Source organism: Meriones unguiculatus, chromosome 9 (assembly GCF_030254825.1).
Source record: "Meriones unguiculatus strain TT.TT164.6M chromosome 9, Bangor_MerUng_6.1, whole genome shotgun sequence".
In the NCBI taxonomy this organism is placed as follows: Eukaryota; Metazoa; Chordata; class Mammalia; order Rodentia; family Muridae; genus Meriones; species Meriones unguiculatus.
The window spans coordinates 27,272,922-27,290,510 of NC_083357.1; the positions used below are offsets into that span (position 1 = coordinate 27,272,922).

General features: G+C 46.7%; 1 protein-coding gene across 2 annotated transcripts in view; it reads left to right on the forward strand.

Moving 5' to 3' along the window:
- The window catches only part of Ptprg (protein tyrosine phosphatase receptor type G), a 684,542-nt gene that overhangs the window by 568,625 nt on the left and 98,328 nt on the right, over positions 1-17,589 (forward strand). For both annotated transcript variants that reach the window (XM_060390946.1, XM_060390947.1), the window contains exon 8: positions 222-414. In XM_060390946.1, coding sequence (XP_060246929.1) covers positions 222-414 — 193 coding nt within the window. The remainder of the gene's footprint in view (positions 1-221; positions 415-17,589) is intronic.

Genomic DNA, 17,589 nt, shown 5'->3' on the forward strand with positions numbered 1-17,589 from the left:
CTGCAGAGAGTACTGGGTTTGAGAGCCCTCAAATGAGAAGAGCTCATTAGTGGTCAGGACAGAGAGTGCAGCCACGGATGCTGGTTCCCGAAGGCAGCCTGCTGCCAGGTCCTTGGGTCAGCTTTGGCCTGCTCACTTCCACTCTGATCACCCCATATTTTTTGGATAACATAGCTTTACTAATTGACTTTTCCATCTCCTCTCTTTGGTTCTTTGTTCAGCTTGAAGCTTTTTATTCCATCTTCACCACGGAGCAGCAAGACCATGTCAAGTCAGTGGAGTATCTAAGAAATAACTTCCGACCACAGCAGGCGCTGAATGACAGGGTGGTGTCAAAGTCTGCTGTCCGAGATGCCTGGAACCATGACCTCGCAGACTTCTTAGACAACCCACTAGGGACGGAAGCCTCTAAAGGTAAATTTTGATTGAGTACTCCAGCCCAGAGAAGAAAGGTTTCTCATCTTAAATGATTTTAAATTATGAAGGGAATGAAGGCATGAATTTGATCCTTAGCACCCACATGAAAGTCAGGCTAAGTAGCATGCAACTATAACCTAGTCTTGAGCATAGATTTGGCTGTGGAGACATATAGAATGCCCAGAGCTCAGCAGCCATCCAGTGTTCCGAATCAGCAAGCTCAAGGTTCAGTTAGAGAGCCTGTTTCAAAAATTTAGAGAAAAGTTGAGGGAGACACCTGTTGTCAACCTCTACACACTCATACAAACACACACACATACCAGTTCAAAGTCAGCCAAGAATCGGGACTTGGCATTAAGAACATAAGTTCTCTGCTGACTTGTCTGGACAATAAATAGAAATGAGCTGTGAATAACTTTGGTTAGAGCTGTTTAAAATTGCCCTTTTGACCAGCAGAGATGGATCAGCCATTCTCTATTTTCATTTTGTAATTCCAAACTAATTAGCAATGTCTAAATGATACATTTTAAAATCAAACTCTTATCTTACATGTGTGTTTTAGTTGTCTGGTTTTTTGTTTTGTTTTGTTTTGTTTTGTTTTGTTTTTTGAGGCAGTGTCTCAAGTAGCCCAGGCTGGCCTCATGTTTGTAGTGCAGGCAGAGATGACCTTGAACTCCTGACCTTCCTGTCTCTGCCTCCTAAGGGCTGAGATTCTAAGCATGTGCCACCGTGCCCTTCAGTTTATGCAGTTCTGAAGATAGAGCCCATGGATTTGTGCATGTTAGGTCGAAGCTTGCCACCAGCTCAGCCACGGCCCCAGTCCTGTCCTGCCTTTTAGGCATTTCTCTGTTGAAATCAAGAGATTTCTCTGAATGGAAACACCAGCATCTTTGAAGTATTCTCGGCATGCAGCATTCTTCCTCACTCCTTACTAAGCAAGGGGTGGAACCTAGCTTTGAACGCCTCCCAGAAAGCACTAGCTTCTTAAACCATTGCCAAGTTCATTCTAGTACCTGACGAGTATGTGAGCCTCGCTCGCTGGTGCCTTACTTATATTTCTGCTTTCCTATGTGAAATGAACTTGAGTTCCTCTCCCAGGAACCTTCCTTTCCCCCTCCTGTCTTATTATAATTGTGATTTGCTTCTTAGGAAACACATGGAGAAATATATCTGCTCAAAGCCTTAGTCCGGGGGTGGGGGGCCACAGAAATGTTTGCTTGCTCTGATAACATGGCTGTTTCCCACCAAATGTCCTCCTCCTCTGGAGTTGTGTGTTTGGGTAGCATAAGAAGTGCTTTAGCGACAAGAAAAGTAGGCTGTGCTCTCTCATCACACCACTTGTGTGATAGGTGGCATGGGGAGTTTGTTCCAAGAATGTCCCTATCCCCATTCTTAGCACATGAGCTTTACAGGTCCAGAAGCATGAGATTATAGTCTGCACACACCTGTACTTGGATTACAGCAATACGCCCGTTTTCCATGCTCCTAAACAAAAGAACAGAGCTGAAAGAAGGATAGCCTGAAAGGGAGGGATGTAGCCTGTGGTAGTACTTAAGTAACAGCAAAACAAAGCCCTGAGTTTAGTCCTTGGCAATAGGACGCCGATCTGGCCAGGTGTCCTCACAAAGGCTTGAGATTCAAGTCTCTAACTCATTTCCTATCAGCAGTAGGACAACTAAGATGCTCATGAACCTTTGAGATACCTGGGGCTGAGTTGGTATTAAAAAAAATTCTCACTTGGTCTAACTTTTTAAGCTTAGCTAAAAATAACTGAACTCCAAGGCTTTTCCCCAAGAGAACTTTGAGAAAGGAGGCCTCTTCATGAGAAGTCTGTGCAGAGGTCGTACAAGGGATATGAAATCTAGATCAAGAGGAACATACAATCTGCTAACTCAGAAAGGCTGAGAACACGACAGTCACAAAGCTCTCCTCTGGAAACTGTGCTGAGTGTATGAGTGAGTGATAGACAGACAATGCAGAGAGATTGAGTGGCATCTGTCATCTAGGAAAGTTAGACGGAGGTGGACCCGTTCCATTTATGTGTCAAAATGGACAAAGTCCTCCACGAAATGTGGCCCAAGCCGTAAGTGTAGGATGTGGACAGTCGGCTCTTCACACTCTCCAAAGCTTATTGCAATATCATGTCCATTGTTAACTCTTACAGTGTGTAAATCTTGAAAGGATTTTGATGTTTTTAGAGGGGGCCTAGGGAGAAAGGAAATGGGAGTGGGAGAGGAGGAGGTAGGGAGATCTGCAGTTCTCTTTAAATTTTTAGCATTATAGAAGAGTGAAATCATTCTCTTCCTCATCTGAGTGTGTGATAACTGAGCCTGTACAGAACACTTGTCATAGGCAGGAGTCTGAGTCCATAAGGACACCTGTTGGAACTTATAGATCCTTGTATCAGAGATCAAAGCCCAGGGCCTGGGACTCAGGACAGCAGTGTATAGGGAGACTGTTTACTAAGGAAGAAAAAGGCACTCCTGGGCTAGAGAGAGGGAATAGCCCTGAGACACAAAGGGCTGCTCCTCTTTTTCATGGTGTTTGTGTGTGTGTGTGTGTGTGTGTGTGTGTGTGTGTGTGTGCTATTTACATAGCACCCATCTGTCTTCTCTATTCAGAAATGTGTTGTTATTGTTGCTTTTCATTTTTTGTTTTGCACAAGTTCTCTTCTCTCCCATGTTTCTCTAGGGGGGAGGAGGCTCCAGTCTTCCAGCCAGCTGACTTCATTCATGTTTAGTCTTGCTGTCTTTTTGTCCACACCCTTCTCTCCTGCCACATACTCACTGTAGAAAGATGAATAGAAGTTGGGTCTAAAACTGAAGTTCATGGACCCTCTAGGCTATTGCATAAAGGACACTTGAGAGCTTAAATCCCAGATCTAGAGGCTTGTAAGCCATCCTTATAGGGAAGAGAGGATGCAGCCTGAATGTAAGTGGCTCTTCCGAAGTCAGTGAGTTTCTGGGAGGAGATTTTTGACCACGGAGGCAGACAACAGAAACCTGGGGGAGTCCCTCCTTGTACTTTCCACAGGTGCCTCCAGCTTGAAGCCCAAAGTAGCATAATTTGGCCTAATACCTCTGAAATCACTGAAAATACCATTATACATGCCTGGAGAAATACGTACATAATACATGCACAGCTCCATGAATCTCCACAAGCTCAATACACCTGAGCAACAAGCGCTCGCATCAAGGCGCTATCATCCCCACTATCCTAGGATGGTCCCAACCCCCTTTCACGTCTGGGTTCCCCATGATAACCAGTGGCAGAAAGTGGCTTTGCCCTGGTGTGCCTGTGGGGTCAGCTGACTAGCCTTCAGTGAATTTATGCCACGTTGACTTTGGGAGTGTTATGTGGAGTGGTTGTTCATCCTGAAGACTACATTCCATATGCAACTATTCCAGGAAGTGTCCACATCTGTGGCTTCAGTGTGGTCAGCAAATTGTATAACCATCTCTGCGGTCTACTTCTAGAACACTTCCATTGCTCTAAAAGAGATGATAGCCCCTTTAGCCACTACCCTCGGTCCCCTTTCTGTAATTTCCCCACCCACCCTTTCTCTCCCCCTGGTAACCACAACTTTACTTTCTGACTGTTTGGATTGCCTCTTCTAGACATTTCATATCAATAGTTCACAGAGTATGTATCTGGCTTCTTTTGCTTAATGTAATATGTCTGGGAGCATGAATCAGAAATAAGAGCTGGTTTATGGTCCAATAATATAGCACCATGTGGACATGCTACATTTTGCTTATTCATGTATTGCTACTGGACATTTGGAGCTTTCCATTGCCAGGTTATTAGGAATTTTGCTACTCTCACATCTGGGTTTAATTGTGATGGCTTATGCTTTCAGTTCCTTTAGGTAGAGTCAGGCATAGAACTACCCATTCATACCAAATCTCTAGGTGTGTAGTTTAGAGGACTAGCCTTGCATTTTCCATAATGGCAGTACCATTTACATTGTCATTAATAGTGTATACAATGCCTTCCCATCCTTGCCAACACTTGTTATTGTGCTTTTTTTTTTTTTTTTTGCCACACTAACAGAGTTAAAGTACTTAAGTACTTTCCCTTTGGCTTTTGCTTTCAGTTCATAATGACAAAGGATAGCTCTGTTTTATTTTTGCATGTACACCGTGGTACTCTAGGCAAACTCCTCCTCTGTTTCTCCCCGAGATGACTGGTATATTCAGTAGCACCACAGGTAGAAGCCACAGACAGATGACCATGGTCACTAACCAGCCCAAGTTGCTGACGTGGTTGGCCTTAGAGATACCAGGCAAGAGGTGATGCAAAGGAGAGTTGTTTTCTCTTTACCATTCATGTGCACAATCTGGATCCTACTGGAGTAGCGGTCTGTGCTGTGATCTGATGTTGCTTTACAAGGAACAAAGCCCATCTCTGGGCATGCTCCAGCAGCTCACCATCAGAAGCCCAGGGTCCTCAAGAAAGATGCAGTGCTTTAGGCATCTGCTGTGGCATTGCTACAGAAGAAAGAAAGATAAGTCAACATGTAAGTCAGGAGTAATCTTTAAACTTTTTGGTTCAGTGGCAGATAGTGTATACTCTTGACTCTGAAAGCCGTGTGACTCCTGCTGCAACTGTGCAGGGCTGCCATTGAGCCATGAAAGGAGCCAAGGCTAATACGGAAATGAGTGTGGGCATAGAAAATATCTCCCAGTGACACTTTCTGAATGTGAGTGAGTCCAGACCAGATTGGTCCTGGGAGCCTAGTTTAGGTCCCTGCTCTGGGGAACGCTTCACAGTAAGATGGAGCAAGTATATGTTGTTTAAAAGTAAATAGTAAATATCTCAGCAGTTGTGGTGTGAGTAGGGACATAGCTACGTGGTAAAGTATGGGCAGAAAATGTACAGACACAGGTATTTCACCCCCAGTTGCCTCCCACCGATGGTGATGGTAGTAAATATGAATTGTTGGGCTTTTACGTTCTGTTTAGAGATTTAGGAAGCTGGCTGTCAGCTTCTTAGTATTTCAGCTGGCCATCTTTCATATCAGAGCTGTAACTAGAGCCTCAGTTAAGTGCATGTGGCTCCTCATTATCCCTGGTCCCACGGCTGTGATCTTTAATGAGAACAGTGCTGGTTGGGTGCCAAGGCAAGGCACCCCATCTCTCCCTCTGTCAGTCCTCCGTCAGGATGATTGGTTGCACCAGCAGGGAGATAAAAGAACGCAGTCTCTTAGTGCCCCAGCCCAAGAAGCATGGTCATGCAGGACACCAAAGAGAAGGGGGAGGGGAATGGCCATCTTCATACTGCATTGTTGCTCAAGAAAGACATAACTGATGCCATCCATAAAAAATATAAAGCCTTGGTTCCAGAAAATGGAAACAATATTTAGGCTCAGCGGATTGTTCAAGGGACATCCAATTTGCTACTCTGCCCTTTGTCAGTAAATAACTTGGACAGACTTTAGGATTTAATGGGCTGTCATTTCAGTTATTGTTCCGCCCACCCCGGGCACATGGGAGAGCATCCTGTGATTAAGTGCTGAGTGCTGTCTATTGTGAAGAAATTTGGGATGGTGGCTGAAGAAAAATAACTTTGCTTCCAACAACACAAAACATATGGTTTATTAATTTAACGAAACCTGCTCAACCCGCAGTGGAGTCGAAGCCACTTGATCTGATAATTTGATTTGATGGCTTAATTAAAGTGACACTGTATAATGTAATAAAATCGGAGGAAATAGAGGACACTGGCTGCCTGCGTACCTTCCAGTGTCGCAGACACATGCCTCGGTTTGCAGGCGCTGTGCTGTGCTCTGCTGGGGGGTCTTATTCCGCTGCCATCTCAGCACTAAGATTGCTTCTTGTTTTGGTTAAAAGCTGTTTTAAAAGGCATATCCATAAGTAACTAGCTGATCTGAAACCAGAATACATTGAGGAGGAACATCACATTTTCCGCCAAAATGAACAAAGACATGAATCCATGATTGCTGCAGAAAGTGTTTGACATTGAAATGCTGGTTTTCTGCTATTTTTGGAGAAAATATCAATGTTGTTCTATTTTCAGTTCAATCATCTCCAAACACCTCATTAATGAGCTACAATTACTTTACCTTCTTAAAGGGGAGCTCTGATAGGAACATTCCCTTTCTTTGTAGGCAGCTGTTCCTCCCAGAGATCCTTCTATAAAGTGCTCTCATGGCTTCCAGAAACTCTCAGGGCAGGTACATGCTGAGGAAGAGCACACACGCTCCATGCAGCTTCCCACAGGCTTGGTAGCTTAACTGCCTTCTAAGAACAGCTTGGTTTTAACCTCGGAGTAGGTACGAGGAAAGTAAGATACAGGCCTGATTTAAAACTCAGAACACCCTAGGGTCAGTCATTTTTAAACGTCTCACAATCCCATGACTCCTCTCAGAGCATAAACATATGAGGGTGTGTTGTTGGCCTCCAATTGCAGTGTTAGTGTTCTACAGAAATGATGTGCTGCCTGTTTGCTGTTGCTATAGTGCAATGACTGAGACTGGGTAATTTGTTTAAAAACAGCAAGGAGGAGGCTTGTGTAGGATCTGCCCAGCTTCTGATAAGGGACCCAAGGAAAGAGGGAATGCTGAGAGGAAGGAGGGACACCAGGCTGACCTGCTCTCTACAGGCAGCTTTGAAAGCCATCCATTCCCCCAGGGAACCACATCAGTTCCTCATTGAGGGTGAAGCCTCTCCCTCTCAGATCCTCACCAGTGTGTGTTTCACAGAAGACCATGCCTCAGCGTGAGTTTGGGTGGAGATAAGCCATATTGAAACCACAGCTGACATGGCCCGTTCCACCCGCCGTTTTTCAAGCAGTAGATTTATCTTCATTTTGTCTTCAGCTGCCTTTGAAAAGGTCACCGAGGAGAGTGACTGTGCCCAGGAACTTGGTGGTGGTGCCAGATGCTGTGCTGGCCTCTTTACATTCACATATGTTTTGTTTAATATTCAGCATGGCTTGAGCCAGGACTTGTCATGTATTTGTTGGGTACCCACTGTGACTACCCAGGCACTGGAGGTAAAAGTGACCATCAAGGGGGGCTGGGAATATGTTTCTGGGGGTAATGGGCTTGCTGTGCAAACATGAAGACCCAGGTCCAGATGCCTACCACCCACATAGGAGCCAGCTACAGTGGCACACATCTGTAATCACACAGGAGGATTCCTAGAACTCACTGACTGGCCAGTCTCACCAAATTTGGTGAGCCCCAGGTTCAATGAGAGACTTTATTTCAACATTCTAAGTGATGGAAGAAGACATCTGAATGTTGACCTTTGACCTGTGTGTGTGTGTGTGTGTGTGTGTGTGTGTGCGCACACACACACACTTACCCACCCACCCCTACCTACTTACTTACAGATAGAAAGACACACACGTACACATTTTACACTGTGAATGGAAGAAATAACAAGGCAAGCATGGGCCATCATGCCCAAGTATTACTGGCATTACAGGAATTAAATCAGGTACTACAAGCTGGGGAGGCAGTGAGGAAAAGGTCTTCCTTGAGCAAGTCAGTCCATCATTCTTTGTGTGCTTGGTGTTACCTGTTCTGCCAGCTAATCTTCGGTGTTCCTTGAAAAGGTTGCTAAGGCCTCGATTATGGGATTAGCCGCAGGGAGGCCAGGAAGGGAATCCTGCCGAGACCTAGAGGAAAAGGTCATTTGCAGAGGTCCTTCTGTATAGGAAGCATCATGGAACAGTGAACAAAGGGAAGCGAGATTAGAGATAGGGCAGGGAAGAGAGACCAATGCCACGTCAGGAAAGCTGGTAGGGTGTTGAGATAGCATTTGTTAGCCCTGGAGCAGTGATCTGAACAGGCAGGTGAGCCTCTCTCTTTGGCTGTCATGTAGAGAATGCTTGAGCAGGGCTTGCAGGAGAGTCCACAAGACCAGCAGGAGACAGCTAGGAATTTTCCAGGTCAGGTGACATAATCAGAAGTTGAAGGTGTCCAGTTAGGGAGGCAGTCCCTCACAGGAACTTTACTAAGCGTTTCGAAGTAGCAACGAAAAGAGGTCATGGTTGGAAGTGACCATACAAGGAACTGTACTAAAGAGTTGAAATGTTCGGTAGGTTAAGAACTACTAGCCTAGATGGTTCCTAGACAGCCAGTGGTTCTCAGTCCACACTGAATGACCAGACGAGCTGGTTCAACTGCCAGCAGAGAAATCATCGTCATCAGTGGTGGCAGCAGCAGGGCAAATTCACTCAGCAGCAGGTAGAAAGGCTAAGGGAGCAAAGAAGAAATACTCTTCCTTCTCCTGTGACTTTTTTTGTATCCAGGTCCCTACTAGAAGCAGTGTTCCATGGTGCTTTCTAGACCCCAGGGCCTTTGCAAAGGAGTTTTCCCTCCAGATCTCTGCAAGGTTGCATTTGCTGCCCTCCTGGTGGCTGACCCCATGACCCAGGCCTGTAAATGGAACCCAAATGTCCACATTTCAGCTGAGTCTTCCTGTATCATTTAAGGCAGTCAAGATAATCCTATACAGACATGCCCTCAGGCCAACTTGCTGAACACAGTTCCTCAGTGAAGTTTCCGGTGATTCTAAGTTGTAGCAAGTTGCCATTTAAAACCAACCAACCATCACAACCCGCCTTCTCACCATCATCATGTGCCTAGTGGCTTCAGTTTGCCAGGTTATCTTGGGTGCTTCTTGTACGAGCTGTTGGGGCCCTGGTCACGGAGTCGACCCCAGGAAGCCAACATGCCCACTTCAAGTGGGACTTCTAAATAGAGGGGCTTGTGCATATTTGAACTAGTGGAACTTCGCTCGGTACCTAGCACCATAGCAGGTGCACAGCCGTGCACTGTTCACTAGCTTATGGACAGCCTAAAGCAGTGTTAGAAGCTAGGCTTGGAAGTCCGGCAACCAAGGTCAGGCCCCAGGTCTACAAATTTATTCTTGTGTGCAGTTGTCATACCTAAGCCTTTTAAATTCGACAGTTCCTGGGACCGATATGGGAAGTTCTCTGCAAATACTTGTACTTCTGATCTGTAGGCAAGCAGTGAGGTCTGTGTTCTTCTGGGGCAGCACGTTATCAGGGACACGGTCACTGGAGCTCACAATTCAGATTAAGGGGTTAGGCTTCCTGGAACAAGTGTGAAGTGGGGCTGTTCTTAACTGATGAAACCCTTCTGGGAAAGTTACAGTGACTGTGTGCCATAGTGTCAACTTGACAGAATATATAATCCGCCAGGAGATGGACCTGTGGGCATGCCCGTAGGGAATTATCTTCATTACATTAACTGACGTGGAAAGAGCCATCTTAACTGTAGACAGGACCCTTCTCTGCACTTGAGGCCCAGGCTGGATAAAGAAGAGGAAGCGAGCCGAGTGCCTGTTTCCTGACCGTGGGTGAGCGACACTCCTGCTGCCTTGACTTCCCAGCTGTGACGGATTGTACCTTAAACTCTGAGCTAAAATAAGCCCCGTCTCACTTAAATTATCCTTATCAGAGTGTCTTATCACAGCAACAGGAAGAGAAACTTAGACACTGCCCTATGAATCCTGTCCCCTCCCCAGACCCACTGTATATGTCACTTCCTTTGGCACCAGCTCCCTGACGTGAGCCAGCCTCAGCAGCCTGCTTCTTCTGCGCAGAACCATTGAGCGCCCTCAGCGCCAAACTGATTCTTCTCAACCTACAGAGCCCTGAGGTGCCCCTCCAAGGGAAATCTCTTGGTTTGATCTTACCACTTGGAGGATACCAATATTTTCCCCTAATAGCACGTACCACTACTGACCTTTGGTTTTAGAATATATCACTTTTCTACTCTCCTGCAAGTAACATGATGTGGTGATACTCTGTATCTCTTGAGGAGGTGGCACTCTGGCTAACTGTTCAGTAAGTATGAGAATGGAAGGATGGATGGAAGGATGGATAGATGGATGGCCAGGAAAAAGAGAGCCTTGCTCTACAGGTGGTCCAGTCAGAGCATTTGCCATCTTTCCAGGCTAGGTTCTCATACAGCGGGAGTGTAACCAGGCATTTATAGGATGGGTCTACATCACTCACAATATCTGCAGCCAGAGAAGCTTCTTCTACTGTAGCCAAAACCCTCTGGAATGTAAGTGTTCATTTCAAAGCAACCATGGAGAGAGGGCTTGCTTCATGGTTGAGGAGATCAACCTAACAGCATAGGAAGGAAGTGAGTAGACTTGCAGGTGCTGCCGGGAGTCAAGAAGTTCCCAGGGACCACTGCTGTCTGGGCTTGGGAGCTGTTGAGCCAATTCTGGCAGCAGGTGCCAGGGGCTGTCAGTCATTTTCACACTTTATAAATATTAGCTAATTACTTAATCTTTTCTGTCTCCAGGCTGGTAGGCAGAGTTTGAGCTTCAAGGCCAACTTAGCAAACCTCCTACAGCTTCTACTTTCTTTTGCTCACCAGATAAATCTGTTCTGGCATTGGGCTTTTTCATGTGGACACAGTGGCGCTTGCAAACAACCATGTGGAAATTAATAAAGGCCAGCAGTGTCCTTCCTCCCAGAGCAATGTACTTCTTTCCTGCTAACTAGCAGCCGCTGCTCATGAAGCATGGGGCCCTGAGATTGCAGGCATCTCTCAACAGAGGAATATAGCCAGGAGAGAGTTGTTCTCCCTATTCTTCCCACCAGTTATTCCTCAAGCCTCCTTGTGGGTGCTATTCTTTAACTATTGTCCAAGGATATGGGCATGACCCTCACTTTCTCATGACCTAAAAAACAGTCACTTCCCTTGCTGCTGGGAAGTAGAAAGAGCCATGAATACAGCTTGGGGGACCTTGTGGGGCCGACTGTCCATTCATTCTTTGCTCTTTACTTCTCAGCACGTCCAGAGGCCTAATGCTTCTGTCACTGATCTTGGGCAGCTCTCCTGTGGCTGGCTTTTTCTTTCTTTCTTTCTTTCTTTCTTTCTTTCTTTCTTTCTTTCTTTCTTTCTTTCTCTCTCTCTCTCTCTCTCTCTCTCTCCCTTCCTTCCTTCCTTCCTTCCTTCCTTCCTTCCTTCCTTCCTCCCTCCCTCTCCCTCTCTCTCTCTCTCTCTCTCTCTCTCTCTCTCTCTCTCTCTCTCTTTCTCTCTCTCTCTCTCTTTCCAGTGAATTTGCTTGGACTGAGATGCATGTCTTGACTGTCACATTTCAGATCTCTCCCTGTATGGAGGAGGCATTGCCTAGCTGAGAGCTGTCAGGTGTTATCAAGTACAGTGTTTCCTGGCTAGCATCAGGAAGAGTCTCAAAAGAGAGGAGCCTTCTCAAAGAGGAGTAGGCTGACCACTTCAAGCTGTTACCAGCCACAAAGTCTGAGCTCCTGGGAGCATGTGGACCTAGTTAGAGGCAGCCTAGAGTCAGAGGTAGCTCAGTCCCTCTCTAGAGAGGATTGGTCATTTAAAATAGGGTTTCTGAGAGCTTATTCCTAATTTTGACTCTGAACAAATGATTCTCAACTTCCTAAGCCTAACTTATTTAAATAAAAGCCTAGCTAACCTGTCTGTGGGGTCACGTGTAATTTTTTGTCATGCTCTTGAGAGAGTTTTAAAAAGACTTGTAGGCTCTTAAACTGTTACACAGAGCTCATCCTTTGGTTGTCAAAGATGTCTTTGGACCTCTATTGTATGCGACACAACTGTATCTTCATAGCTGTAACATCATCCTAACAGTCAGACATACGCAGCTCATCTTCAGGAAACCTCACCACAGCGCAAGGGTGCTAGGTCTCCTGCACAGATCTCATATCCTGAGTCCACTGGAGAGTGAGGTCCAGAGATGGAGGAGGGTTAGAAGCACTACATGGAAGGGACGCTAGGTAAGGTAGAGCATCACACCTTCTTCTCTTGGCTTGATGTTAGAGTGTGTTCAAGGGAAGGGGAGGCAGTGTTGCAGGGCGTGTGAAGGAAATCCAGTCTTCCATTCAGGACCCTTCTGAACTCTGCCACCTCCCTTAGTGTCAGGCTGAACAATGCTCCTTCCTGGACAGGATGTGGCCACCTCCCATGGCCGTTAGCTCTCACAAGACGGGGGGACATTATGGATAAAACAGACTCCAGCATGGGAGGAAGGGCTGGGATGTCTAGGGTACACGTGTGGAGCTCCGACGTGCCTCACCTGGCGGCCTCTACTCAGCAGGGAACACAGTGCGGCAGAACCACTTGTACAGTCTGCTGGCTTCTGTGCCCGTTGGAACCAGCTCTAACCCTCATTTGCCGAGAGAACGTGCTGTAGTTGAGGGCTACTAGCAGCCATGGAGGGGATGCCGCGGCACAGTGTAGGAAAGTCCCAAGGCGGCATAGGAGAGAGGACCTGAAGAGGGTAGCCTGGTGCTTAGCAGAACTTAGGGCCACTGGAACCAGTGTCCCCAAGGCAGAGAGTAGCCACCTAACAAAATCTGACTTCCCAGGTCAAACCTACATGAAAAGAATCTTTCCTCCAATCCTTAGATGCTTTGGATCTAGCATCATGCTGTTCCATGTTGTCTTTCCACAGCCTCATGACAGGGCCATGGCAGTCTGACCCAGCCTTCCTACTCGCCATTCAGATACCTGTTTATCATTCAGGATTCAGCTCAGCCTCTCTCTGCTCAGCAGGACTCCCCAACCAAACCACCTCACAAGTCTGGATCTTTTTAAAACATTTCGAGAGGCTGCTATAATATTGTCCTTAAAAGGCATCACCATGTTCCTTAGCGCTAGGGCTATGTAAATCTTGGGCTGACATTAACCCTAAGTCTAGTCCCTAATTTACTCACCTGGGGAATTCCATAGGCTTCTTATATTTATTAATAATTTTAGATGTGCTCTGATAAAATATAAATGATTATGAAGAAAACCAGCTATCTCCAGATAAAATGAAATATTTTTCAATTGTGTACTTACTGTATAAGTTACTCTGCTGTTCCTGGGGTAAACACTGACCTAGGCAGCTTATAGCAAGATAGTTTATTTGGGCTTACGTTTCCACAGGGCTGGGGGCCACAAGGGCATTTCCTCTGTCAAGGCCACACCTCCTAAACCTACCCAAACAGCACTAGCAATTAGGGACTACATATTCAAGTACACGAATTGGGGTGGGGTGGAGTGGAGAGGGGTGTTCTCATTCAAACTACACTTCTTTGCTTTCTGGTGAGGACACTTAGTTTGCAAGATTGGGCAACAGGGCCATTCACCATTAGACTCAGCCATCCCACGTCACACCGATCCTATGAGCGTTGCTGCATTTGCTGCCGCATCTGAGAGATAATATCTTAGTCAGAGATTAGTGAAAACAACAGCATCCTTTTCTCACCTGAGTCTGTGGTTTCACAGAATTCTCTCTAGAGCCCTTAAGGAATGCCAAGTTAAGGGCTTGAGTTTGAGGCTTTGGTGATAGTTATCATTTTCCTGCCCAACTGTGACCTCCAAAAGGCCAAGGCTCGGGCTAGCCTATGTTCATCTTTTGAGTAAGTGAATATATGATCGTCTGGGCTCTAAAACAAGGTAATGGGAAAACTAGGAATATCATAAAATCATAGGTGTCTCGCATGTCAGCCAGAGCAGCACAAGGTAAGTGCCACAGATGCTGGCTGGTGGGTACCACCTAGACGCTCATTGGCCAGTGACACCTAGATGCTCGCTGCTGAGCTTCCCTGTGACAGCTGAAAGGTCCAGGACTTGCACCTACGTTTCTGACACAGGAAGAACGGTGCTCAGATTGCCTTTGCTATTAGAGGGACACAGAGGAGTTGGATACTCTTCTGGAAATATTCTAGATACTCTCTTCCTCCTTTGTTATTAAGAAAAGGGCGTGGGACAGGAAGGGAAGATGTGAGGGAAGCATGGAAGAGAAGGGACCTTTTGTCCTAAGTATCATTAGCCTGGCAGAAGCCACCGGTAAAAGGCTGCAGCATTGATGTGTGGTGCCCACATGGGACAGTGTTCACCCTGTGAGCAGTTTGAGTAATCTCCTGACGTCTTCATGTCATCATGAAGATGGGATAAGAGGCAGGGAGCATGAGTGGAGAGAGCAAACACAGCTGCTTAACTCCCCCTCCTCCAGGCTTAATTCAGGCTGACTCATTGCCTACTCTGTGTCCTATGCTCTGCTAGGCAACTGGGTCTTCTGGACTGAGGAGTTCTCAGCATAAATGGAGATGTCCCTCCTGGACTCATACACATGTGCATACATGGCCTATCTGAAACGGGGGCAGAGCCTGCCCTCAGTGCGGAACTGGCGGCCCTCACTCCGTGGTCTTTGGAAGATGGGAATGCAAGTCATGCCAGAGCAGCAGTCACGTTAGGTTGTCCTGTACCTTCCGCAGAGTGGTGCGCTGTTGATGAGCTCTTGGACAGGGGAGAAAAGGAGCTGACACTCTGAAGCACTAAGATTCCAGGACTTTTATTTTGTTGTTGTTGTTAGCTCTGTCTGGTCTGCTGATACAGTAAGAGAAGGCTTTTCCTCAGGCAAGGTGTTTGGGAAGTTTCCTGCATTCGGGAGGTCCTGAGCTGAGCTGAGGTGGTGTACCACCCTGTGTGGGCATGATAATCACCCCTCTCCACACTGGCCTGGGTTCTGTTGCCATAGATTGTGAAATAGTCAGCCTGAGCCGGAGTGCTGTGTTTGAGCAATCTGTGTCTAAAACTATGCACAGTTGGCCCATTGCCTCAAGTAAAGGGCTTGAAAGGAAGTCCCTGGAGCAGCCGTTTACTCAAAGAGTTTAAGACACTTGGGTGTTACACTGACTTTCATCAGAGCATATCCCAATACCTCATCTAAATCCCAAAATGAGAAGGGCGAGGGTCAGGGGAGACTTAGATTGACTTTTGCAAGCACTGAGAAAATATCCTTGACATTGATGTAAAATCGGAGGACCTCGGGTGCTCAGCTAGAAGCCTCTTCATTATTTAACGAAAGCTGAGATCCTAATTAAAGGTGGTTCAGAGTAAAAGCAGGAATTCTCAGCGCTCCTAGGGACTGTCATCCTGGATATCTGTGAAAAGCAATCTGTCCCCAGTGAGCATGTAATCAGGCCCTGGGAAGGGAAGGGCTGATGTCAGGGCCACCTCACAGGGATGTTTGTTTAGAGAGCCGGGTGTGGTACCTCCTGCCTCATTAAAAGGCTTTGATTTTATATAAAAGGATGTGCCAAAATGTCCCAGATACCAGGGTTTGCGACAGCCATCACTAAGGGCAGGAAGGATGTAAAATCTAGGCGGCTGCCACAGCACTCCTGCCTTGGGGGTTCAGGCAGCTGTGGATCAGGGGACCCTGAAAGGGCAGTAGGGTGTGGCGGGAAATGTTGCAAACATGATCACAGCCCTAGTCTAAAGGGGACCCTTGCTTTGCTGTTCTGGCTGACCTCACTTAAACACCCAGACTTATAAGTAACGGTTATTGGGCTTGAGGCCGAAGATCTGTTCTTATTTACAGTGTGCCTCGTACACTCAACCCAGTCCAAAGAGGAAGCCATTACCAAATAGCAGTGCATCATACCGATGAGGAGGCAGCAGGCCACCAAGATCCCAAGTCCTACACCAGCTTTCCAAAACCCTTCCACATAACAGACCCCGTCTGATGCGGTGGTCTAACTGTACACACCAGCAGAACCCTAGGTACAAGGCGGCATCTCATACTCTTCTTCCTCCAGCATGGACCAGTGCTTGCTGGTTCTGTGTGTTTCCAGAGTAGCACACATCCCCTTGCCCACGTGATCCTGAAGGCAGATCTCCCATGCGGCTGGGGCAGAGCTGGTCAGACACAGGTGAGAGAGGAGCAGGGTGAGAAGCTGGGAGGCTAGAAACTGAGAGTCATAGCACACAGGCCAGTGGACCAGGGAAGGGCCAAGGATCTTATACCAGCTGCCATCAGCTCGCTTGCTGTTCAGGTGTGCACGCATGCCAGCCGCTGCTGTAGGCTCAGGCAGTGGGCGGAATGCGATCAAAGGCACCAGGCACACCTTACTCCCATGGGGGAGGCAAATTGTTCCAGATAGTCAGTGAAGCGGCAACGTCATTCAGGGTGAGTGCTGTGAAGGGTCCAAGCTCCGTGGAGAGGCTGCCAGGAGCTGTGCTGAGCGGTTGATTTCAGTGCTAAGAATGCCACAACTTGTTCCTTTCCATCATGCAGACCTCACCCACCGCCAAATTTTATGCAACATGAACTGAGAATGTTAATACCTTTAAACAGTACAAAAAGATCAAAGTTTGAGGCCCACAGAAATCATACAAAGCTGAAATTAGGCATCAGTGTGTAAGTTCTCCTGGGCACAGCCACACTCTCTCATGCGTCCACTGCCTCTGCAGGCTTTTGTGCTTTCAAGGCAAGAGAGACCGTGACTTGCAAAGCCAAAATTATTTCCCGTCTGTCCTTTTTATAGATAAGGATGCCAAGCTCTATTCTAGGTCCTTCTAAAATTCTGCAAAGGCCTTTTCCACATCAAGCCCACTGCATCGCCACTGTCCAGAATCCCACTGTCTAGGAAGATGAGAAAACGAGCTTGGGGATCGAGAGCAGGAAGGAATGTGTCTCTTTGTCCCACCTGTCTTCTGCTAGGGCACATGTGTGGAAGGCTCCTCAGCTAACCTCTTGCTACCTCCGGCCTGGTCTGGGGCAATCTAGGGCAAGTATGGGTCTGGTGTGACCGTTCAGTTATAGATGCCTTTCTCTGGCAGGTGGTCCTGCACTTTCCACTCAGAGTGACAGCACCCAACACTGTTTTTTGTAGGTGCTACTGACTGACCACATCATGCACGTCCCTGCAGACCTCATGCCCGTGTCTTTGTTGGTCTGTTTGGGGATTTGGCTTATTTGTTTCTGATTCATTTTGTTTTTGAGACAGGGTCTCACGGTGTTGCTTTAGCCCAGCCTCACATCTGAGAACCTCCATGTCCAGCCCTTTTTCATTTTTTTCTACATAAAATTATATGTTACCTGCTTTCACAAATAGGCAAGAAGAGTGAGATAATCTGTCAGACATTGGGTTCTAGAATGCTTGCAGTGGTTGTCTGTACCTACAGTGACATTTAGGGTGAATCTTTTGACTTTCCTATTACGTTTTTGTACTACATAATTTACATACATACATACATACATACATATGTACATATATGTACTTGTGTATATGTGTATATGAATCATCTTAACCTGCATAGAAAAGCCCGGTCATTTTCATTTAAAGAAATAAATAAAGGTGGTGTGTCCGCATGTGGTTGCTAAGATTATTTAT